This window comes from Melanotaenia boesemani, chromosome 22, assembly GCF_017639745.1.
Source record: "Melanotaenia boesemani isolate fMelBoe1 chromosome 22, fMelBoe1.pri, whole genome shotgun sequence".
Classification (NCBI taxonomy): Eukaryota; Metazoa; Chordata; class Actinopteri; order Atheriniformes; family Melanotaeniidae; genus Melanotaenia; species Melanotaenia boesemani.
The window spans coordinates 25,489,975-25,514,786 of NC_055703.1; the positions used below are offsets into that span (position 1 = coordinate 25,489,975).

General features: G+C 44.1%; 2 protein-coding genes across 4 annotated transcripts; both read left to right on the plus strand.

The window, feature by feature from the left end:
• Positions 1–1,667: 1,667 nt before the first annotated feature.
• pak6b (p21 protein (Cdc42/Rac)-activated kinase 6b) lies at positions 1,668–14,751 on the plus strand. Of its 3 annotated transcripts, XM_041975501.1 has the most exons (10): positions 1,825–1,953; positions 4,745–4,816; positions 6,312–6,554; positions 6,640–7,194; positions 7,344–7,733; positions 9,339–9,472; positions 9,816–9,942; positions 12,198–12,323; positions 12,469–12,603; positions 12,941–14,751. In XM_041975501.1, exons 3-10 carry the CDS (start codon positions 6,348–6,350, stop codon positions 13,106–13,108), a joined length of 1,842 nt encoding a protein of 613 aa, XP_041831435.1. In that variant the 5' UTR covers positions 1,825–1,953; positions 4,745–4,816; positions 6,312–6,347; the 3' UTR covers positions 13,109–14,751. The 3 variants fall into 3 exon arrangements, with proteins under 3 accessions (XP_041831437.1, XP_041831435.1, XP_041831436.1); XM_041975503.1 differs by lacking the exon at positions 4,745–4,816 and having other exon boundaries at positions 1,668–1,953; XM_041975502.1 differs by lacking the exon at positions 1,825–1,953 and having other exon boundaries at positions 2,066–4,816.
• A 2,306-nt stretch (positions 14,752–17,057) lies between these two features.
• Positions 17,058–23,091, plus strand: myh6 (myosin, heavy chain 6, cardiac muscle, alpha). Its single transcript, XM_041975406.1, has 2 exons — positions 17,058–22,889; positions 23,019–23,091. Exon 1 carries the CDS (start codon positions 17,058–17,060, stop codon positions 22,860–22,862), a length of 5,805 nt encoding a protein of 1,934 aa, XP_041831340.1. The 3' UTR covers positions 22,863–22,889; positions 23,019–23,091.
• The last annotated feature ends 1,721 nt before the right edge of the window (positions 23,092–24,812 follow it).

Below are 24,812 nucleotides of genomic sequence, written 5' to 3' on the forward strand. Positions count from 1 at the left end.
ACAAAGTTGAACAAAGTGCTACGATGTGCAGCCTTGATTTAAAGCAGCTGAGTTTCATCAGGCCTGCAGATTTCTGGGAGTTTGTTCCAGATGTGAAAAGCGTGAAAGCTGAATGCTGCCTCTACACGTTTAGTTCTGACTCTGGGCACAGAAAATAGACCCGACCCTGATGACCCGAGAGATGAGGTTGGTTTATAATCAACCAGAAGACCCTGAATGTAATGTCGCCCTAAACTATTCAGTGCTTTGAAAACTAACAGCAGAATTTTGAAGAAAATTCTTTGACAGACAGGAAGCCAGTGTAAAGATCTGAGGACTGGAGTTATATGATCCACTGTCTAGGTCTTCATGAGGACTGGAGAGGCAGCGTTCTGGACTACTCTTGGACTTCACAGCGACATCACTGAGCTCAGTTTTTCACACATGTAACAGCTTGATTATTTAACAGGTTTAAACGTTTAAATACAAAATAATCTTTCAAGTCATAAACAGGGGCGGAGCTAGAGGGGTGGCCAGCATAGCACTGGACAACCCAGGTGCCACCTCAAGTTATTGACCACCAGTATCACTACACCAGTTTCAAGTAAATTTTTAATCCTTTAAAAATATTGACATTTTTAGAAGAGAGTTTGTCCCTGTGCAGGTACAACTACAAGTGTCATGTAAGGCTAATAACCTGATGTTAGCATGTAGTAGTGCTAATCTAGTTATATGCTAACACTAGGTTATTTTTAAGATAATGTGGGGAAACCAGGTCATATTTAGTTTTCAGTTATTGTATTTAGGGACTACACATCAGTTTCACATTGGAGCTGAAAATAAACTTTAAAGATGCTCAAAGAGTAGCCTGCCTCAGTTTCCAAGTTACTTAGCGCTGACTAAGCTAGAGCTACATGATTTAAACAGGAGGCTAGCAAGGCTGCTAATTGATTTTTTTTAAAGTAGCTACAGCATGAAAATGTGGAGAAATAAATCCTGTAACCAGTCTATTTTCTATAGGAAGACAAAACAATGACAAAATGGGAGATATTTCTGGCTTTTTTGTTGTAAGGAGGATAAAGTTCAGGTTCAGACAGACCCCAGCCCCAGAATCAAGAGCGGGGCAGCTCTCAACGTGGAGCTAGTCACACAGGTCTTTGTGTTCAGACACAATGATCCAGTCTACCACCCCCGTAGTAAACCAGAACTGACAGGAGTGGAGAAGCAATTGATCCTCCCACCATCACATACTGCACCTCAAAACAATCAGCTTACATTGTGGCGACATGTCTCTCTAATGTCACCGCAAATATCACAGCAGTGAATGCGAGTGTGTGTTAGAGAGAGGAACACCATTATTTCCTTTCTTACTAAAACATATAATACATTAATACATTAAGATGAAGAAAAAAAAGACAACTTAAACTGCGTTTATTGTCATCTTTCCATAGCAACAACCTGACAGAAAGTACAGGTCGTTGCTATGGGAGTTGTGGATTGGATCAGAGTAAAATGTGAAGTAAAGTGGATGGAGTTTGGTTGTTGAGTCATGTCTTGGTCTGCCTGAGGGGAGAGCGAGGCATGCTGCAGCCTGCAGAGAGAGTGGAGCCTCCTCTTTATTTCTTCACCGCTGCTTGAAGCCAGGGGCGTGGTTCTGCTGAGTTCTGCTCCCAGCTTGTTTCAAAACTTCTGACCCGACTCCTGCAGCCGCCTCCCGCTAAACATGAATTCTACAGCTCTGATTCAGCTGCTGCGGTTCTGTGCTGCTCCAACATTGTGTCAATAAAGTTTTCTTTGAATTTCAACAGTGCAGTCAGACTGAGCTCCACCTCCCTCCACCTGAGACCAGGTGAGACAGAGACAAGGGAGACAGTGGGAGGAGGAAGACGAGCAGCAGAGAAAGAGTCAGAGTCAGGAGTCAGACAGAAAGAACTGACTCATCTGGACTCATCTGACCCACCTGGACTCAGCCTGGTGAGTTTCTTTGTTTCTTTGCTGCTGAGCGAAAACAAAAAAGTTTCTATTAGTTTCACAGAGTTCTGTTCTAAGTTTCTGAACCAAGTTCTAACTTAGTTATCATGTTTTGTTTCTACAGAACTTTGGTTATCTGGTTAGAAACAGGGTCTCAGAACCTTTTCAAGTCTTCCTCCAAAAACCTACCAAATCTGATCCCACATCCAGCAGCTCCAGAACCAGAACCAGATATTACCTGTGTTACTTATTCAGCTCTGATGATGATTTTTTAAATCAAATTGAGCAGAGGAATCGTGGTGTTCAGTGTGTGTGTGTGTGTGTGTGTGTGTGTGTGTGTGTGTCAGTAAGCTGATCTCTATGAATGGAGGGTCAGTCTGAAGCTGATCTCAGAGCAGCTCCCTGTTTTCCCGTTGTCTGAACTGGTTTGGTTGTAACTGGATCTTCAGCTGTGATCTGGTGTTGGTTCTGATTCAGTTTACATGATGTTTATCTGTAGATTAACAGAAACACTTCATCTTCTTCTTCTTCCTCCCCCAGAACAGTGTGTTATGACTTTTGGTGATTTATGTTGTGGTGTGTTTGGGTCAAGTGGACCTGATGGGATTTTGCTGAGACAGGTGGGGGAAAACACGAGAAACCATCTCTTTAGAGCATTTCACCTCAAATATTTACAGTTCAAATGTGACCCAAATGGGTCACAAAAACTTTTACTGACTTAATCAGTACCAGCTTGTCTCAGATGGCACCTTTTACTACTTAACTTTGGCAGATTTTCTCAGTGGTATACTCCCTAACTCAGCATCCATCTTGCAGTCTACGTCCTCTCTGAGCTTTGCAGCGAGTAAAAGTCTGTCCAATGATGACTCGTCTTGTGTTTCTTTGCTAAATCAGCCATGTTTAAAACAGCCAGTGTGTTGATTTCTAGTTGCTACCATGTGACACAGTTTTTAATCACAGCTTACACCATGTGCTCTATTGTTGCACTCATTAGCATCGACATGGAGGATCCAGGAAGAGCCCATTTTATTCATCATAATTACTCGGCAGCATTTGGAACAGTGTCACATCGCCTCCTTAAAATATGCAAACAGGAACTTTTTGTCGCAGTTTACGCAGTTGTTGCAGTATGCTTTTTGTGAAAGCTCATATTTTGATGAAGATAATTTTTTATGCAGCCCTAGTTCACAGGAAGTGATTTAATCTCCTGTCAAAGCAGTTTGTTGATTTTCAGTCATTTGTGTGTGTCTTTGTTGTCTGTGAACTTGTAAATAAAGATTTATGACCCACAGAAGGGTGAACATGACCCAACATACAATAATGTGTTTGTCAGACCTTTAAATTGACCTTTAACACCACAACTGTCGCCCTCTGCTGGTCACTTCATAGAATACAATTTAAAGATGCCTCAGCAATGGCTTCATTTTTCAGACCCAGAGGTAAAATCCCAGTTTTTGGCACATGTTGTGGTTTTTGGGTCGGTATTTGGACCTGGTTTTGATTGATTCGGGACTGGTTTTAGAATTAAATAAGTTTGAGCTGATTTTGGACCAGCCTTGGACACGTTTTACACAGGTTTTGGACCAGTTTTGTATTCATTTTGGAGTTGTTTTAGACCAGCTTTACATTGACTTTAAATGAGTCTTGGATGTGTTTTGTACCAGTCTTCCCCTGGGTTTTCATTATTTTTGGAGAGCTTTAGGACCAGTATCAGACTGGTGTTGGATTATGTTTTAAGTGTTTCCCAATCCAGGTCCTTGGAACCCCCTACCCTGCATGTCTTAGAGATTTTCCTACTCCAATACACCCAATTCAAATGAATGAAGTTCCCCACCAAGTTCTCTTGTCGCTTGTAAACAAGCTATTCATTTAATTCAGGTGTTAAAGTAGGGTTACGTCTAAAACATGCAGGGCAGGGGGTCCCGAGGACCTGGATTGGGAAACACTGGCTTAATGTGATATTCTGATGCTGAAGTTAATCTTTCGGGCTCTGATTCTTCCTGCTGTTGAGAAAACCCGAGTTGATTAAACATCTGCAGTTGGTGACAGCAGAGCATCTTCAGGTTTACTCTGAATCCAGGACTTTGTAGTCTCAATACCCCATCAGCTGGTCCTCCAACCTGGTTTGGTTTCTAACAAAGGACGATCATTGCTTCAGCTGGGCGCTGTCACGGTGTCGCCTGACATTTTGAGCTGCTGCCTCACTAACAGCTCAGTCTGGTTCCTGTCTCGGTCCAGCGCAGTTCAGATCTGGTTCCTGTCAGACTGAGGAGTCATGGTGGAGCTGTCTGATCATGTAGAATCTAACTCCTCAGGTATGTTAGTGAGTCACACCCTGAAAACACACACCTGGTCGGCAGCTGGCACACTTCTCCACAGAGCCGGACTCCCGAACAGCCACGTCCTTGTTGGTTCATCCAGGACAGAAACAAACAGCAGGAAGTTTTCTTTATTTTTCTGACATTTTAAACACTAAACAACAAAAACAAGAAGGTAAAACGGGAACAGTCTCCTTATAGAGATCCATATTAATCTGTTCATTCCTCAGATCAGAGGAGAAACAGACACAGACATGTTACTGTTCGTCTCCCATCAGATAAATCTTCATCACTCAGGTTCAAGTTCCAACTTAAGCCTTGACTCCTCCTCCTCTTCCTCCTGTTTGTTCAGTGGGAGTGGAGGAGGATGTGATCTGATCCGGTCAGTCAGAGGACAATAAATGATGATGATAATGATAGTTTGTGATGAAGAGAAGGAAGCAGCTCTGTGCTTCTTCATTCCTGTTTCTCTTAAGGTCCAGGTGGACCGAACTGATCTGGACCGGATCTGGAATACCTGAGAGTGAAGGACACCGAGTCAGGCACAGGTGAGAGAGAGAGAGTGTGTGCTGATATGATTTAACCAGTTTAAATCTCAGATGTTATGAGAACCATGTTTAGAGACAGAACTCTAGAGTCCTGTGTAAAGGCTCAGACCAGAACCAGATTTGGGCGAGAACCCGGTTCAGGTCAGCGTTTCAGTACCTGACCTCCTTCTTGACATGAACAGGGAGGAAGAGGAGAAACCTTCCTCTGATTGGTCTGAAGCTTTGTGATCTCCTGCTGTTTTTCGTCTCTTCCTCAGGACTCGTAACCTAATGTGATCATTTGATCCCATTAAGGTGATCACGTCACCTTATTATTGTGACCATGTGACCTCAATGTGATCATTTGACCCCAGTAATGTGATCTTCTGACCATGTAAGCAGTTTCTGTGGTCAACCTGCAGCAGGTGTTTTGATTCTGATGCTTCATGTGAGTCTGAAACCATTTGGTTTGATAAGATCTCTGCATGGTACATTTTCTATTTTTCTTGCTTTAGTTTGAGTTCCAGACATAATGTTCTCAGTTATTGATTGTGGCCACACCTAAAGGCCCATTTATGCTGGACGCAGAAGACGGATATGCAGACAGATGAATAGTTCCGTCCTTCTGCATCAGCTATGCTCGTAATTTGATCTTTTCTCAGGGACACTAGCCATCTGTCGCTTGATGCAGAAGATGGAGCAGTACCCCCAGAAATCGAAGGGGCAGTGCTGAGCAGAATTTCAACCAGCGAAAGAAACAAACCAGAGCAGTGGAGGATAAGGAAGGGAACAAAAAAGCAAAGAAAGAATGAAGATGAGCTCAACAACTGAAAATTGCATGAGCTTTTGAAGAAAGACTGCGAATATTTAGGGCATGTTGAGCAGTTGAAAACAACTTTAAAGTGATGCATTACTGCCGCCAAAAGGTGTCTGAAACGGACGACGTCAGCTTGGGGAAATGAACTCTGAACTCAGCACTGCCCACTAGTGGAGCAGGAGGATGGGTACGCGTGACAACGTTTCAAACGGACGTCGCTATTTACGTACATATGGGAGCATGAATGGGTTTTAACCCTCCAACCTCACAGATCGGTGTAACAGCAGCCAGTACGGGGATTTTAAATAAAATGCATCTTTTCTGTGGATTCTGCACCTGTATGACAAAGATTGAAGAAATGATTAAACCAAACAGTGTGGGAGAAAAAGGACAAGAGAACCTGAAGGCCTGGTCTGTCAAATGTAAACATGTGAAAATAAAACATGACAACATAGCAAACTAATGTCAGAAACCTGAACTAATCCAGGATCAGTTTTTCTGCTGTATATGATACTGACAGATAAGCTCTCACCTGGGCAGTTTGGTTGGTTTGTGTTTAGCAAGGTCATGTGACTGCTCAGGTGAGTCACCTGAGCAGGAAGAGGAGCTCTGACTGTTTTCATCATGTCTCCGTCTGATCTGCGCTGTCTGTGTTGTTCTTCACCTCCTCAGCATGCTGCTTCATGTTGTTTCCCTCAGGTCTCATCACCTGGCTGCCGCTACGTTGCCAGGGCGATGTTCCGCCGCAAAAAGAAAAAGCATCGGCTGGAAATCTCAGCTCCAAAGGACTTCCAGCACCGCGTCCACACATCCTATGATGTCAAAACAGGACGCTACGTGGGTCTGCCGCCGCAGTGGCAGAGCATCATCGACACGCTGAAGAGGCCACGCCCCCTGGTGGACCCCTCCAGGATCACAAATGTGGAGCTCAAGCCCCAGAAGGTCAGAGATCAAATTTAACCCCTGTAAGCTCTGATGTTAACTGAGGATCATGTCAGGTTTTCTAAACTGGTGTGTGTGTTTGCAGACGATTGTTCGGGGCAGCTTCATCGGTCACGGCGACTACATCAGTCACGTGATCTCTGAGTTGAGCCATCTGTCCGTCACCAGCTCCAACTCTCTGCGCCGCAGCAGCCCATCGGCAAGGAAACGGGCTCAGTCAATGGGCTGTCTGGGGGAATCGGCGCATGAAGACTTGTATCAGTACCAAGAGATTAGTCGTCATGACAACAGAGTGAAAGGAAATGAGAACTCCACCTACTGGCAGGACCGGATCCGACTAGTCCGCAGTGAAAGTGGCAGCCCGAAACTGAACGGACCCCTGGCAAGAACTAAGTCCAGCTGCCAGGTGACCTCTGTGCCTGAGGCCATGCCCCTCTCACCTGGGACTCCTCAGAGGACAGGTGAGCATTATGCCCACAGTGAGGGGGCGGGGCTAAGGAGGAGGGCTCCTTCCTGTCTGCAAACTGTAGAGACCAACAGGGCTCACCTGAGACCAAGACCAGGTGTGACTCACCTGCCTGACCTTCTGTCATCCTCCAAAGAAACGCCCAGAAGACCACACTCCTCCTACGACCTCAAGGTATGACATTTTGAAATTGTTAGATTATGCTGAGGGGGCGTGGCTAAGACTGCTCCATCTGATTCAGATGTGGCTCCTCCTACATCTGTCTGTAAATATGAACCTGGAAGTGACCATTCATCTTCTTTTGTGCTCCTTCTCTTTCTCAGCTGCCCTCCTCCTCCTCCATCATAGCTAGAAGGTTACTTCAGCCATCCTCCATCAGCGTTTCTTCTAAAACTCCAGCTCCTCCAACACAGGATGTCCCTTCCAAGCCCACACCATCCCCTGCTGGTTCACCGGGCCCACCTCCATCCTCCACCCTTCAGCCCAGACCTGACGGAGCTCCTCAAAAGGTGAACCATGAGCAGTTTAAGGCGGCACTGCAGATGGTGGTGGACCAAGGGGACCCCCGGATGACTCTGGAAAACTATGTGAAGATCGGGGAGGGGTCCACAGGTGTGGTGTGCATCGCCCGAGAGCAGCATAGTGGGCGCCAGGTGGCGGTGAAGATGATGGACCTGAGGAAGCAGCAGCGTCGAGAGCTACTTTTTAATGAGGTACAGGAGGTGGTGGGGCTTTAAGATAAACAGGAACTGCTGTTTCTGTTTCAGACATGTATACGTGGACACCACATTGACTTCCTTAGCCTGCTGCTGCAATACGTCAACCTGTCCACCATATTGGTCATGGCAAAATTGCTCATTAGAAGTACACAAGGTGATGTGTGCGGCATTTAAAGTGGAATAAATTTTAAACATTAGTACATTTTTCAGTCGATCAGGAAAAATACATGAAATGTAACTGTTGAACAATAAGTGTTTGTTGGCGTTGAGCTTACAGTAAATTTGTATACATGATGGGTTCAGCAGGGCTGACTCACTAGCTTTGGACCTCAAAGTGACTGAACACACGTATGTCAGCAAGCAAAAATCTTTGCAGTTTAATTGTAAAAATAAAAATTGCACAAAAAAAACTTAAATCCAGACTTTTCCACAAACTGAAATACAGTGTAGGTCAAAAGACTTTGTGGCTCCAAGCTTCAGTGGCTTCTGATCTATTTTGCTGGTAATTAAGTCATCTCAGTTTTAACGGCCAATCAAAATTCAGTCACTGGTCAAAACTCTCATCTATACTGCAACACAAAACTTTATCAGCATAGAAAAATTAATCAATCTCATCACAAAACTAATTGAAAATTGAAAATAGTGATGGAAAACGGCTATAACATACACAGCGGAAGGAAAAATAATTCTACTTGATAAAGCCAAAACCAGAAGTCAGTCAAGTGTAGATGTGGTTGATTTTCTCTGGTTAACAATAAAAATGATGATTTTTGTAATTCTCTGGTGTAAAGGGCATCAAAACAGCAAAGCCTAACAGATCTATTATATCATTTATCAGAAATTTCGAATTATGTTAGAAAATATCAAACAGTGAAATAGCTTTATACTGGTTAAAAAATACTCGGAGACAATAATAGACGTATTTGAATTTACCTCTTTAATGATCCTCAATATGACATTTCAGCCAGGAGCGGTGGACTGCCAAACCAGATTGAAACCACTGGACCACCACATGATTAACCTGGTAGAAGTAAAATATGCCGACATGAAAACGGCACAAAAAGAAGATTTATCGTACAAAGATGGCGGTAGAGCGGCATTAACATAAAATTATGAAAAGATACATAAACCCCATGTTTGACTATGATACTACAGAAAAGGACATGTCACAAACACTTAACTGATATTAAAAGCTAAAAAAATTAATTGCACCAGTGAAAAGTACTAAATCAAAGTAATAAATATTATTATACAAAACTCCATAGTACTAAATCTGTTACTGAAAAGAAATCAGATGTTCATTCAGACGTGGTCGGATTATGTCTGAAGTGGCTCTAAAGACTCAACAACATGATTAATTATATGACTAGCACATATCCGAAATAAAAAGAAGTTCATTCTTACTGATGTAAAATAATTACATGTATTTATTTATAGTTTGTAACTGCACAAGATCCTGAATCGTTTCTCCGTTCAGTTCTCTTCTTATCTGATAACCAGGATCAGTATGGAGGAGCTGTTGATGCACCACCCTGCAACCGATGAAGGAGTCAGAGAAAAAAACCCTCAGGTTAAGTTACCTGTTCATGTTTCCCACAGGTGATGATCATGAGGGACTACCGACATCCAAATGTAGTGGAAATGTTTCGCAGCGCCCTGGTAGGGGAAGAGTTGTGGGTCATCATGGAGTACCTGCAGGGCGGCGCTCTTACACACATCATCAGTGAGACCAGGTGAGCAGGAAGTGGAAACACCTTCAGGAACGTCTAATCTTCTGATCATCAATGACTTCTAAATAAGAAAGATTCAGAAAGTTCCAACCAAACAGGGTAAATGGTTTTATATGTAACACTGCCCCCTGCTGGAAGCAGCTGGAACTGACATCTTTAACAGTTGCTTTAAAAAAAAAAAAAAATCACATTTTATTGAAACTTTTCTACATTTAAATTTATTCTATTTACAAATTATTTTCAGCATTTCTAACAGTAGCAAGAATAGTCTTCATGTAAATATTTTAAAATGATTTTTTCCTTCTTTCATTCGATATTTTGTGCCGTAAATTTCTTTGACCTTCAGGTTGGATGAGGAGCAGATAGCAACGGTCTGCGAAGGCGTCCTGCAGGCGCTGTCTTACCTCCATGCTCAGGGTGTCATCCATCGAGACATCAAGAGTGACTCCATCCTGCTCACGTTGGACGGCAGGGTAACACTTTTTCTGTCTCTAACACTCCGTTTCCATGAGTTTGAACATCAAACAAATCCTTCAGGGTCCAAAACCTAAGCTGTGCCATTGTTAACAATAAAGAAGCAGAGTCAACTGATTTCCATCTGTTGACCCGGCACACCATGAAGATAGTCATAAAGCTTCACACTCAAACTAGAACGTTTCTTATGGGGACAAAATTTTCTCTGCAAAGACAAACCTCATCATGAACAGCAGGACAAACAACTTTCTACCACAGAGGTCACTAATTTAATAACATAAATCACAACCTGGTTTTTGTAGTCCAGTGGACACGGAAACACACAGACCAGTTACATGTTAGTTAAGTCATCCCACATGAACCACATAGCCAGTTGTGTCTGGTTACCAGCTGAAACAGGTGAACATTGTGAAACACATGAAAAGACATTAATAATAATAACAGATTAGATTTATATGTTGCTTTTTAAGGCACCCAAAGCGCTTTACAGCTGCCCTGACTGATGGAAACGATCCGATCTCTCCGACCACCACCAAACATTCATACGCCAGCGATGTCGACACTGGAGGCAAGGAGATGACTGGGGGAGAGGGAATCGAACTGCCAACCTTCCAGTAATTAGACAACCAGTGCTACCACCTGAGCCACTGCCAGTAGAGAGAAAGAGAATGATAGTATACATGTAGAAAAACAGAGGAGAAACAGATGACCGCACCAGAGAAAGGTGAGAAAAAGATGGAGTGACTGAGAAAAGGAGAGAAAATAAAGATGACGCTGCACTCAAAAAAAAAAAAAAGAAAAAACAGGGAATTTTGTCTGGAATGTCCACCTGGATCCTGATCCACACATTTCCTGGCTCATCAATACGAACATGGACGAGAACGGTTCCGAGTCCATTCAGATCCAGTTTAAAGTCCTGGCAGGACAAGCTGGAGCTCAGTGGAGGAGGTGAATAAAAGAGGGGAAGAAAGTGAACTTCTGAAACTGCTCAGCGTTATCTGTAAAATTAGATAAGACTTTTGAGTCAAGATGTGAACCAGAAAAAAAGAGTAAATTCAAGCTGAACATGTGCAATTTTCTCATTTGTTTTATTTTCTATTGTAGTGAAATGCTGCCCTACTTTTATCTAGTAAACAAGAGAGCATGATACATACATACGATATGATCAGTTGTACATATATGTAATGGTTTCTGGGGGGGAGGACGAGTGCAGGCAGTTAAGGACAGAAGGCAGAATGATGAGTGATTTATTCAAAACTCAAAACAAGACTTGACATGACACAATTTACTTAGACTAGAAACTGTAAAAGAGAGCCATGAAAAAATCTGACAAACCGTGACGAAGAAGCCATGAGACACTCAGGATGAAACCATGTTTAAGCCCAGAGGACCTGACAAGGAATGACACAAACCCAGAAGTATAGCAACGGTAATTAACAGCAGGTGACATGAATGACAAATCAGAACAGGTGTACTCATCAACCAGGAACAGAAAATAGAGCACATGAAGGGAGACTATAACCCAGGAACCTGAATACACATAACAAAACCCATGATCTTTACAAAATAACCCTGACAAGAAACCTGAACCATCATCTACACATAAACTAAACATGAAAAAACCCAAGACTATAACTCAAGATCCTAACTACACATGACAGAACACAGAAACTTAAACTGTGATCTTAAGAACTAACCAATGATCCTAAAACAAGATCTTAACATGAACTAAACATGACAAAAACAAGAACTTAAACTGTGATCATGACTGAACTAAGGCCAGGATCAAAACCAATTTTTAACAGAAACTAAATATGGTAAAACCCAAACACAAGAAATAAGACCGTCAAGCATCACATCAAGACATCTATGTTACGTGTAAATAAATGTTGGCAAATATTTGATTAGATTAGGTTATAATTACATTCAGATGTTGATGCAACTACTGAGCTCCTTAAATAAATATGTTACACTTAATCCTTGAACATTATGATCTTCTGGACCCTTGCTTCAAGAAATTCTTTTCTTTAAGTGGACCTCCTTAAATGTTAATCAAATACCTGTTCTACCAGCTACTTCAGACCTAAAAACCAAAGCAGTGTTGCAAACAGCTGAGCGAGGTCAGTGAGCACCTGTAAAGTATGACGTTTTTTCTGGTTCAAGTACACACAGGTGAGCTGACAGGTGATGGTTTTACTGATAAGACAAAGCTGATTTCTCCTCTTTGTTTCCGTCTTCTTCCACCTTCATCCAGGTGAAGCTGTCAGACTTTGGCTTCTGCGCTCAGATCAGTAAAGACGTCCCAAAGAGAAAGTCACTGGTCGGGACTCCGTACTGGATGGCTCCTGAGGTGATCGCTAAAACCCCGTATGGAACGGAGGTGAGAGCATGAAAACCTGCAGGTTTACAGAATAACAGCTGAGCTGGAGAAAGGAGACCTAAACAGAACCAGAGACAGAGAGAGGTTATGAAACATGCAGGATCTGACATTAATATTTCATCATGAAGTGTCTTGTCTTTGTTAGGTGGATGTCTGGTCCCTGGGCATCATGGTGGTGGAGATGGTGGACGGAGAGCCGCCATATTTCAGCGACACACCCATCAGTGCCATGAAGAAGCTGAGAGACGAGGAGGCACCAACTGTCAAGAACATCCAGAGGGTCAAACACTTATGATACATGTCTTATTTTTGTACAAAATGAAAACACAACCCAGAACCCACAACCTTTCCTCATATGCCGAAGGAATCTGACACCAAAATATCACTTTGAATTTATTCCTGGTGGTGTTTCAGATTTAAAATCATCTCAAAGTTTAATTTAAACACACCATCAGGGCTCACCTGAGCATAGGTTTACAAAAATCCATCTCATAATGCCTCATAAACTATGAATATTATATAAATAATGGATGATCAGGCTAAACATGAATCTAAATTCTGTGTAACGACTATCAGGTGGTTGGGAAGGTGTTGATGATGTCACTGTCTGTGCTCAGGTGTCTCCGGTGCTGAAGGACTTCCTGTGTTGCATGTTGACACGTGACACACAGCAGCGCAGCAGCGCCACCGACCTGCTAGAGCACCCGTTCCTGCTGCAGGCCGGACCACCACGCTGCCTGGTGCCGCTGGTGGAGACGCACCGCAAACGCATGTCGCTCTGCTGAACACCTGAGGCGCACCTAGGATCATAACTAGGATCATACCTGAGATTCACCTGAGATCACACCTGAAACTCACCTGGTATGATACCAGAGACTAATCTGGGATTATACCTGAGACGCACCTGTGATCATACCTGAAATTACACTTGAGACTCACCTAGGATCATATCTGTAGCTCACCTAGGACCATAGCCCAAAGACACCTGAGATTATACCTGAGACACACCTGATCTCACATCTGGCACTCACCTGGGATCCTTTCTGAGACTCACCTGGGATCATACCTGAGACTCATCTCGGATCACACCTAAGACTCACTTGAGATGACATCTGACACTCTCCTAGGATCATATCTGTAGCTCACCTGGGATCACACTTGAGACTCACCTGGGATCATACCTGAGACTCACCTGGGATCATACCTGAGACTCACCTGGGATCATACCTGAGAGAGATCATACTCACACAGGATCATAACCCAGAATCACCTAGGGTCACACTTGAGACTCACCTAGGGTCATACCTGAGAACTATCTAAAAATCTTTTGTGATCTTCCTGAGACTCACCTGGGATTGTAACCTAGACTCACCTGTGCTCATGGGACAACAGATTTTTTAATCATGTAAAGCAGCTTGTGTTGCCTTTCGCAGGAAAAGCGCTTTATAAATAAAGTTTGATTTGATTTGATTTGATTATAACCTAGACTCACCTGAGATCAAGCTTGAGACTCGCCTGGTATCATACAATCTGAATCATCTGAATTATCTGTAATAATTTCTGAGACTCACCTGAGATCGCACCTGAGAAACACCTAGGATAATTCTCACCTGTATATTCAGACTTCACTGCAGCGCTCTGTTTTTAAAGATCAGGTGACACATAAGCTGCATTCTGATTGGCTGCTGTGCAGGCTGCGGACTCAGCAGGGTGTCTGCAGGTTAGTGTGTTTAATGTGTAAACACAGCTGTCACTGGAGAGGAGGAAGTGAACCGCTCATGTTTACCTGTCAGCTGCACACCTGTGTGCTGCTCCCTGCTTGACCTCTGACCTCCTGTGTTGGAGTTTCTGACAGTAAGATGGATGTTTTGGACTTTTCGGGTTCCTTCAGGTTAATTTTATTGTTATTTTTTATTAAATAAATGAAAACTTTTTATTTTTATTTAATGAACTCCGGCTTAACATGAAAATCATAAACAAAGCCGTGCAGAATTCTTCTGTTTGGTCTGGACGACAGATCACATTTCATACATAAAACCGCTGCAGGAAAACTTCATGGAAGAAATTCCTTTATGAAAAAGTTTTATATGATTTTATTTTTATCTGCATCAGAACTTTAATCAATAAAAAGACCAATGAACCACCAGAACAAGAAAGAATAAAATACAGAAACATTTCAGAGCTCTTTATAAAAATATAATTTCAGTCTGGTGGATATTTTCCTGATTGATGGACTGAATCAGGGCTTTAGAAAACAGTTTGGATGTTATGAGTATATGAGATAAAAATAACAGGAAGTTCTTGCATTTTATTCTTCATCTAACAGATGATTTATGTAGAAAAAGTTGCACTAGAACACTTTATTCTGTTTGGGGTTTTCTTTATAAAAAGCAGATTAATTAATGATGCATTAAAAATATAAAATAATCACTGATTATTGACTCATTTTCTGTTAAATTTAAAAGTTTTACTGACTAAAGATTAAACTTATAGCAGCAGATACAGACAAACTGAATTAACAAACATGAAAGTATTTACACAAACTGTTTAAATTCAACAACCACAAATCAGAAAAAGTTTAAATAATGTGGAATAAAACCAAGATGGAACGAAGCCAAGCTGTTTTATTGTGTTAATATTCATCCAATTTTACATTTAAGACCTTAGAAACATTTAAAAAAGTTTAGACTGGATTAATTTGAAGGGTGATGTGTTTGATGAACATCTGAAGATGTTCAGATTATTTCCAGTTTGTCTTCAGAGAAAATAATTGAATAGTTAAAAAAAAGCTGTCGTCTAAGGAAGGTGGAAAGACTTTAAACCATTCAAACCATCTGGAAAAATTTCAGTGTGTAAAGGACAAAGGGGAGGAAGTTAATCTGGACACCATGAAGTTTGACACATTGTTGAACACAGATTCAGAGCTTGTTTTGTCCCTGGAGGCCACCGTGGCATAAAAAACTCTTTCAGCTTCTCGCTATGAGAAACATGATCCTGAACAATAGATTTGTTTTAAACACCTGCAGGATTATGAAACCTGCTTATCTGCAGACCGGGTCCAGCAGGATGAAGGGTGGGCCAACAGATAAAGACCATCTGGTTTCTATTTCCAGGCTGAAGAGTTATGAAGGCCAGAGATAAAGAGACACAAACACTTCAGGTCGTCCCGGCACACTCTGCATATCAGAGCTCAACACGAGGCTTCATGTTTTCTCTCACTGATGAAGATCAGGTTGCGTTTAACTGGAGTTCTGATCCCTTTCCTTCAGTTCAAACAAGTTAAATGTGTTTGGTCAGTGACATGAGACATGAGAAATGAAACATCCTTATATGTGGAGCTTGATGTGGTGGAGGTGTCGGTTCTGGTTTACTGTCTGGTGGTAGACCGGATCCTTGTGTGGGTAGCTCCATATTGGGAGCTGTTGGGCTGCTGATACTGGGGCTGGTGTCTGTGTCGGCCTGCTCTTTTACTACTTTTGTGTTTGTATATTTAAACATTCATGCTATAGTGAAGGGTGCTGATTAATTAACGGGTAGAAAAAAGTGAATTTGGGGCTGGAAGACCCAGGTTTTAACGGCAACAAAGGGCCCATGAGCAAGGCCCTTAACACCTCATCTGCTCCCTGGGTGCTGAACATGGCTGCTCACTGCTCCTGCTGCAACTATGGGTCAAAAGCAGAAACTAATTTTGGTATATTTCCTTGATAATTGACATATACTTATATATACATATAAGATTTCTTCTTCTTCTTCTATTCAATATATCACATAGATATATGTCCATATAAAATGAAATCAAACTAGATGGCAGTGACTGTTAAATTCAGTTATTTTAAGTCAAAATGACCTGGTTACCCAGTTCTGTAGAACCAAATTTACACATAAACAAACAGAAATAGATTATTAGTATTATTAGTGGTACATTCTATCCTTGGTGGCTGTTTGCAGCCAAGCATCATATTAGTCTGGTACTTCAGTTTTTATTTCAGGAGGAAATGAGTGACTTTATCCTGTTCTTTATCATCATCACATTGGCTTGAGTTTATTTACAAATTACACTCATTCACATAAGATAATCTGTTAGACTGAAATAAAAGAAAATGAAGATAAATTAAAATTGAAATCTGTTCTTCTCAGCAGGTTTTTGTTTTCATGTCATTTAAAATTATGTTTTTTTCCTGGATGATGATCTCACTGCTACCAGTAACTTCTGTCTAAAAGACTATGATGTCTGCAGAGTACTGCAAGTGTTATTGACAATTAATAGTGAAACATTTCCTAATTAAACTTGACTGGTATATACTGACAGAGAGAAAGTCTTCTACACACCTATCTATTTTTAAATGAATCAGGTTTGCTGTAAATGTAAAAGAAAAGAGCTGAAACCAGCAGGAAATTTTCCGTTTAGGTAAATGAGCAGCAGATGAGCTGCAGGGAAGATACAGTAGTCTAAATGAAGAGGTGTCATGAGTGTCTATCAGCAGACAGATAAGCAGTCAAACCCTGCGTCTCCTAAAATGGACGGTAACAGCCAAAGGTCTTGAATCTGCCCTTGTGGTGCATTCAGGGACAAATTTAGTTCTGCTGCTCTTTCTTCTCAGCAGATATGTCCTAATTTGGCCCATGGGGAGGCTTTAAAAATGCCTGTCTGCTGCGAAGAGGATGCAGATCTTCATCAACATCAGCAGGAAAACGTTTCTTCTCTGGTTTTTCTCACTGCTGTGCACCTCCACCATGGGTGACGCTCTGATGGCCGAGTTTGGGAAGGCAGCTCCTTTCCTGAGGAAGTCTGAGAAGGAGCGTCTGGAAGCTCAGACCAGACCATTTGACATCAAGACTGAATGTTTTGTTGTGGATGATAAAGTAGAATATGTGAAGGGACAAATCCAGAGCAAAGATGGAGGGATGGTGACTGTCAAGAAGGAGAATGGGACCACGGTAACCGTGAAGGAGTCTGACGTTCACCCCCAGAACCCACCAAAGTTTGATAAAATCGAAGACATGGCAATGTTTACTTTCCTCCATGAGCCTGCGGTGCTGTTTAACCTCAAGGAGCGTTATGCTGCCTGGATGATCTACACCTACTCTGGGCTCTTCTGTGTCACTGTCAACCCCTACAAGTGGCTTCCGGTCTACGACGCTGAGGTGGTGGCAGCCTACAGGGGAAAGAAGAGGAGCGAGGCCCCTCCTCACATCTTCTCCATCTCTGATAATGCCTACCAGTACATGTTGACTGACAGGGAGAATCAGTCTGTCCTGATCACCGGAGAATCTGGAGCAGGAAAGACGGTGAATACCAAGAGAGTCATACAGTACTTTGCCAGCATTGCTGCAGTCGGGGGTGGTGCCAAAAAGGACAACAGCAAGGGGACCCTGGAGGATCAGATCATCCAGGCAAACCCAGCACTCGAGGCCTTTGGTAATGCCAAAACTTTGAGAAACGACAACTCGTCTCGTTTTGGAAAATTTATCCGAATTCATTTTGGCACAAGCGGGAAACTTTCATCTGCTGACATCGAGACATACCTGTTGGAGAAGTCACGCGTCACCTTTCAGCTCAAGGCTGAGAGGAATTATCACATCTTCTACCAGATCCTGTCCAATCAAAAGCCAGAGCTGCTGGACCTGCTGCTGATCACCAACAATCCGTACGACTACTCTTACATCTCCCAAGGAGAGGTAACAGTTGCCTCCATCAACGACTCCGAGGAGCTGATGGCCACCGATAGTGCCTTCGATGTACTCGGCTTTACTCCAGACGAGAAGATGGGCGTCTACAAACTGACTGGTGCCATCATGCATTATGGCAACATGAAGTTCAAACAAAAGCAGCGCGAGGAGCAGGCCGAACCAGACGGGACTGAAGCTGCCGATAAATCAGCTTACCTAATGGGGCTGAACTCTGCGGACCTCATCAAAGGGCTGTGCCATCCCAGAGTCAAGGTAGGAAATGAGTACGTCACTAAGGGCCAAAGTGTGGATCAAGTCTACTATGCCATTGGTGCTCTGGCTAAGTCAGTGTACGAGAAGATGTTCAGCTGGATGGTGGTGAGAATCAACCAGTCGCTGGATACTAAGCAGCACCGTCAGTACTTCATAGGAGTGCTGGACATCGCTGGATTTGAGATATTTGATTTCAACACATTTGAGCAGTTGTGTATCAACTTCACCAACGAGAAACTGCAACAGTTTTTCAACCATCACATGTTCGTTCTGGAGCAAGAAGAGTACAAGAAAGAAGGGATTGATTGGGAGTTCATCGACTTTGGGATGGACCTTCAGGCTTGTATCGACCTCATTGAGAAGCCTCTGGGAATCATGTCGATTCTGGAAGAGGAATGTATGTTTCCCAAAGCCAGTGACCAGACCTTCAAGTCCAAGCTCTATGATAATCATCTGGGCAAGAACAAGATGTTTGAGAAGCCAAGGGCAGCGAAGGGGAAAGCAGAGGCTCATTTTGCCCTGGTTCACTATGCTGGTACGGTGGACTACAACATCTCTGGCTGGCTGGTCAAAAACAAAGACCCCTTGAATGAAACTGTGGTCGGGCTCTACCAGAAATCCTCTCTGAAACTGCTGAGTCTGCTTTTTTCAAATTATGCAGGAGCTGAAGGAGGAGACAAGGGAGGCGGCAAAGGAGCCAAGAAGAAAGGCTCCTCATTCCAGACAGTCTCTGCTCTTCACAGGGAAAACCTGAACAAGCTGATGACCAACCTGAAGACCACTCATCCGCACTTTGTTCGCTGTCTGATTCCTAATGAGAGTAAAACTCCAGGAGCCATGGACAACTGCCTGGTGATGCACCAGCTGCGCTGTAACGGTGTCCTGGAAGGTATCAGGATCTGCAGGAAGGGTTTCCCAAACAGGGTGCTCTATGGTGACTTCAAGCAGCGTTACAGGATCCTGAATGCCTCTGCCATCCCTGAAGGTCAGTTCATCGACTGCAAGAAAAGTGCTGAAAAGCTGCTGGGATCACTGGACATCGACCATAGCCAGTACAAGTTTGGACACACAAAAGTTTTCTTTAAAGCTGGCCTGCTGGGAACGCTGGAGGAGATGCGAGATGAGCAACTCTCTCGAATTATCACTAGGATTCAGGCAAACGCCCGAGGACTCCTCATGAGGGAGGAGTTTGTGAAACTTGTGGAACGCAGAGATGCCCTGATGGTCATTCAGTGGAACCTTCGGTCTTTCCTGGGTGTGAAGAACTGGCCCTGGATGAAGCTTTTCTTTAAGATCAAACCCCTGCTGAAAAGCGCAGAATCTGAGAAGGAGATGGCCAACATGAAGGATGAATTCAACAAGTTGAAGGAAGCACTGGAGAAATCAGAAGCTCGACGGAAGGAATTAGAGGAGAAAATAGTGACTCTCCTCCAAGAGAAGAACGACCTGACTCTGCAGATTCAGTCTGAACAGGACACTCTGACAGACGCCGAAGAACGTTGTGAACAGCTTATCAAGAGCAAGATTCAACTAGAGGCCAAGCTGAAAGAGATGACTGAAAGACTGGAGGATGAGGAGGAGCTGAATGCTGATCTTACAGCAAAAAAACGTAAACTTGAAGATGAGTGCTCTGAGCTGAAAAAAGACATTGATGACCTGGAGCTAACTTTAGCCAAGGTGGAAAAGGAGAAGCATGCTACAGAGAATAAAGTAAAAAACCTGATGGAAGAGATGGCTTCTCAGGATGAGAACATCCTGAAGCTGACCAAAGAGAAGAAGGCGCTGCAGGAGGCCCACCAGCAAACACTGGATGACCTGCAGAGTGAGGAGGATAAAGCCAACAGTTTGACCAAAGCTAAAACTAAACTGGAACAGCAGGTGGACGATCTGGAGGGCTCACTAGAGCAAGAGAAAAAAGTCAGGATGGAACTGGAGCGCTCCAAGAGGAAGCTAGAGGGGGATCTGAAACTGACCCAGGAGAGTGTGATGGACCTAGAGAATGACAAGCAGCAGCTGGAAGAAAAACTCAAGAAGAAAGACTTTGAGATCACTCAAGTGAATTCTAGATTAGAGGATGAGCAAGTTGCTTCAGTTCAGCTCCAGAAGAAGCTGAAAGAAAACCAGGCAAGAATCGAGGAGCTGGAGGAGGAGCTGGATGCAGAGCGTGCAGCCCGGGCAAAAGTGGAGAAGCAGCGCTCAGATCTATCCCGCGAGCTGGAGGACATCAGTGAGCGTCTGGAGGAAGCTGGTGGAGCTACGTCAGTCCAGGTGGAGCTGAACAAGAAGAGAGATGCTGAGTTTCAGAAGCTGCGACGGGAGCTGGAGGAATCGACTCTCCAACACGAGTCCACTGCTGCCTCCCTGAGGAAGAAACACGCTGACAGTGTTGCTGAGCTGGGGGAACAGATCGATAACCTGCAGCGTGTGAAGCAGAAACTGGAGAAAGAAAAGACTGAGCTAAAGCTGGAGCTGGACGATTTGTCCTCCAATATGGAGACTGTGGTGAAGGCCAAGTCCAACGTTGAGAAGATATGTCGTACGATGGAAGACAACATGAACGAGTACAAGACTAAACATGAGGAGGCTCAGCGGACCATCAATGACTTGACAACTCAGAGAGCCAAACTGCTCACCGAGAATGGTGAGTTTGGACGGCAGCTGGAAGAGAAGGAGTGTCTGATTTCACAGCTGACCAGAGGGAAGAACTCCTACAACCAGCAGGTGGAAGATCTACGCAGGCAGCTAGAGGAGGAAGTGAAGGCAAAGAATGCTCTCGCCCACGCTCTGCAGTCTGCTCGCCATGACTGCGATTTACTCCGAGAACAGTTTGAAGAGGAGCAGGAAGCCAAAGCTGAGCTGCAGAGAGCTTTGTCCAAATCCAACACTGAGGTCTCATCATGGAGGACCAAGTATGAGACTGATGGGATCCAAAGAGCAGAGGAGCTGGAGGAAGCAAAGAAGAAATTGGTTCAGAGACTCCAGGAGGCTGAGGAGGCCATCGAGGCTGTGAATGCAAAGTGTTCATCCCTTGAGAAGACCAAACACCGCCTCCAAAATGAGATTGAAGACCTCATGTTGGACCTGGAGAGATCTAATGCAGCCTCAGCAGCTCTGGACAAGAAACAAAGAACCTTTGACAAAGTCTTGGCCGAGTGGAAGCAGAAGTTTGAGGAGTCGCAGTGTGAACTAGAGGCCTCTCAGAAGGAAGCTCGATGTCTGAGCACTGAACTCTTCAAGCTGAAGAACGCATATGAGGAGTCGCTGGATCAGCTGGAGACAATGAAGAGAGAGAACAAGAACCTCCAGGAGGAGATCTCCGACCTCACTGACCAGCTTGGTGAAGGTGGACGCAGTGCACACGAGCTGGAAAAGATCCGGAAACAGCTTGAACAGGAAAAAGCTGAGCTCCAGTCAGCGCTGGAGGAGGCCGAAGGTTCTCTGGAGCATGAAGAGAGCAAAATCCTCCGAGCCCAGCTGGAGTTCAACCAGGTGAAGGCCGACATGGAGCGCAAGATGGCGGAGAAAGACGAGGAAATGGAGCAGGCCAAGAGGAACTACCAACGGATGCTCGAGTCTCTTCAGTCCTCTTTGGAATCTGAGACCAGGAGCCGAAATGAGACCCTGAGAGTGAAGAAAAAGATGGAGGGTGACCTCAATGAGATGGAGATCCAGTTGAGCCAAGCCAACAGGCAGGCAGCTGAAGCTCAGAAGCAGGTCAAAAGCCTCCAAGCATTCCTGAAAGACACCCAGCTACAGCTAGACGATGCCCAGCACGCCAACGATGACCTGAGAGAAAACATCGGTCTGCTGGAGCGCCGGCACAACCTGATCCAGGCGGAGCTGGAGGAAGTCAGGGCTGCCCTCGAGCAGACAGAAAGAAGTCGTAAACTGGCTGAACAGGAACTGACGGATGCAACGGAGCGTATGCAACTCCTTCACTCCCAAAACACCAGCCTGATCAACCAGAAGAAGAAGCATGAGGCAGACCTGCTGCACCTGCAGAGCGAGATGGAGGAGGCCATACAGGAGAACCGCAATGCTGAGGAGAAGGCAAAGAAGGCCATCACTGATGCCGCCATGATGGCGGAGGAGCTGAAGAAGGAGCAGGACACCAGTGCCCATCTGGAGCGCATGAAGAAGAACATGGAGCAGACCATCAAAGACCTGCAGCACCGTCTGGACGAAGCAGAGCAGGTTGCCATGAAGGGCGGCAAGAAGCAGCTCCAGAAACTGGAGACTCGCATCAGAGATCTGGAGAACGAGCTGGAGGCAGAGCAGAAGAGGGGAACCGAGTCCATCAAGGGGATCCGAAAGTATGAGCGCCGGGTCAAAGAGCTCACCTACCAGACCGAGGAGGACCGTAAGAACATGGTGCGCCTGCAGGACCTGGTGGACAAGCTGCAGCTGAAGGTCAAGTCCTACAAACACGCTGCCGAGGAGGCAGAGGAGGCAGCCAACACCAACATGGCCAAACTCCGCAAGCTGCAGCACGAGCTGGAGGAGGCGGAGGAAAGGGCCGACATTGCTGAGTCGCAGGTGAACAAGCTGAGGGCCAAGACCAGGGACGGATCCTCCAAGAAGGGCCTGGATGAGTGAGGAGACCCCAGAGTGTCGGCATTGAAGGTGGGTTCATGAGGAGCGAATGTTTACACACAGAAACAACCAGTAGGATCCAGTTTTAGCTCTATTTTTTTATTTCTGTGAATGTTTTTGTTGCTCAGTTGTTTTTTATAAATCTGTTTTCATTGACAGGTGTTCCTGTCCTGGATGTCTTCTTCCAAAGCTGCATGGATCCTGACAACTGTTTTATCACCATTTATATGAAAAGATGTGATTATATTGATAATTATCTTGATGATCATACACCAGCTGAAGACAAACTCACTGAGCTTCATAACTAAAAGTTAAAAACAAAACAAAAATACAATACTGTCCAACAGTCCTGATCCAGTTCTCATTTCTTTATATTTCTGCGAAAATATGAAACGTGTTTCAGTGATTTACTGAACATTCAAACACAAATATCCAGTAAATGAGGTAGAAACAGAATTCTAATGATCTTGAAAGTGAATATTTGGTCTGAGCAGCTTTATTCTTTCTGTCATTTCTTCAAATAGTCTTCAGAAACAGTTTTCCAGGATCCTTGAAGGACTTTCCAAAGCTCGTCTTTTAATTTTTCAGCCTTTTGTTCTTTCTCTGACCCAGAGGATCCCACACTGCTTCAGCAATGTTGAGGTCTGAGGTTCTGGGGAGGGTCCGTCCCTCCATTAGACCTGTTGGGACTGACCTTCAGTCCAGTTCTTATGTTATGTAACACACCACAGGCTTTTCTCCATGTTTCCCTTCCTTAGAATGGCTTCTTAAAGGTCCCATATTATGCAAAATTCACTTTTTAATGGTTTTGGAACAGTCATACTGGTCCCCCCGCATGTGTAGGAGACCCGTAAGTGTGAAACTCTTTCAGGCGCTCTCTCTCCCCCCTGCTCCACCTCTAGGGAAGTAAGCGCTGAAATGAGCTTGTTTGAAAGCGTGTACGTTATGACGTCATAAGGGACAATAACCACTCCCCACAGAGCGATGGACCCGCCTACCGGCTCTCAAAGCCCGCCCTCTAAAAATCACCTAGCGCCCAGTGTTTTTCCCTCTTCGGCAACCCTCGTTAGCGGACATGGCTAAGCGACAGAAGCACTGTTCTGTTTGTGGCTGCATAAATGAACACGAAAACGTTTTTTTACTTCCATCCACTGAACCCACGAGGACTGAGTGGATTAATTTTATTTTTGGAGGAAATGTACCTGGAAAACTTCCAAAGGTTTTGCATGTCTGTGGCCAGCATTTCAAAGAGGACTGTTTCCACAACATGGGGGCATGGAAAGCAGGCTTCGCCAACCGTTTGAAGCTGAAGCCAGGTTCAATACCAACTGTCCGTGACACAGCTGGAGAGGTAAGAGCTGGCAGTTATTTTATCGTTTCGGCCTTATTAGTCTGATAGCTTGAAAATATATTACGCTGTAATCAGCGTCTAGTAACCGCTAAGGCCTAACCTGTCAATCACCTGATGACGGGCGATGCGATGGGCGGAGCCAACAGCTGAGCTGCTCCACCAGGGTTCAGCCCACCATAAACGGCACATTTCTGAAGCTGCTAAAAAGAGGGAGGTGAAGAGAAGCCGCTGCACTCAAACTGAGGGTCGATTTGTCCATACCATGGCGGAAATATTTCATTTAGATATTAATGAATGGTCTCAGATTGGGAATAAAGTGTATAATATGGGACCTTTAACAGTCACGTTTCCATGGAGACCATTTTTGAGTCAACAGTAGATGGATCAGATGCATCTCTCAGGTCCTGGTTCAAGTCTTTACTGAATTTCTTCTCATTTCTTCAGGAAATCACTTTCAGATCTTGTTCATCTGCTGTAGATGGTTCTTTAGTCCTGACTCTTCTTTCGTCCTCCACTTGTCCAGTTTCTGCCTCCATGCTGAGATATTCAAAGTTTCCAGCTAACAGGAATCATCTTGTTGCTGCTAAAATTCTGTTTTGTCT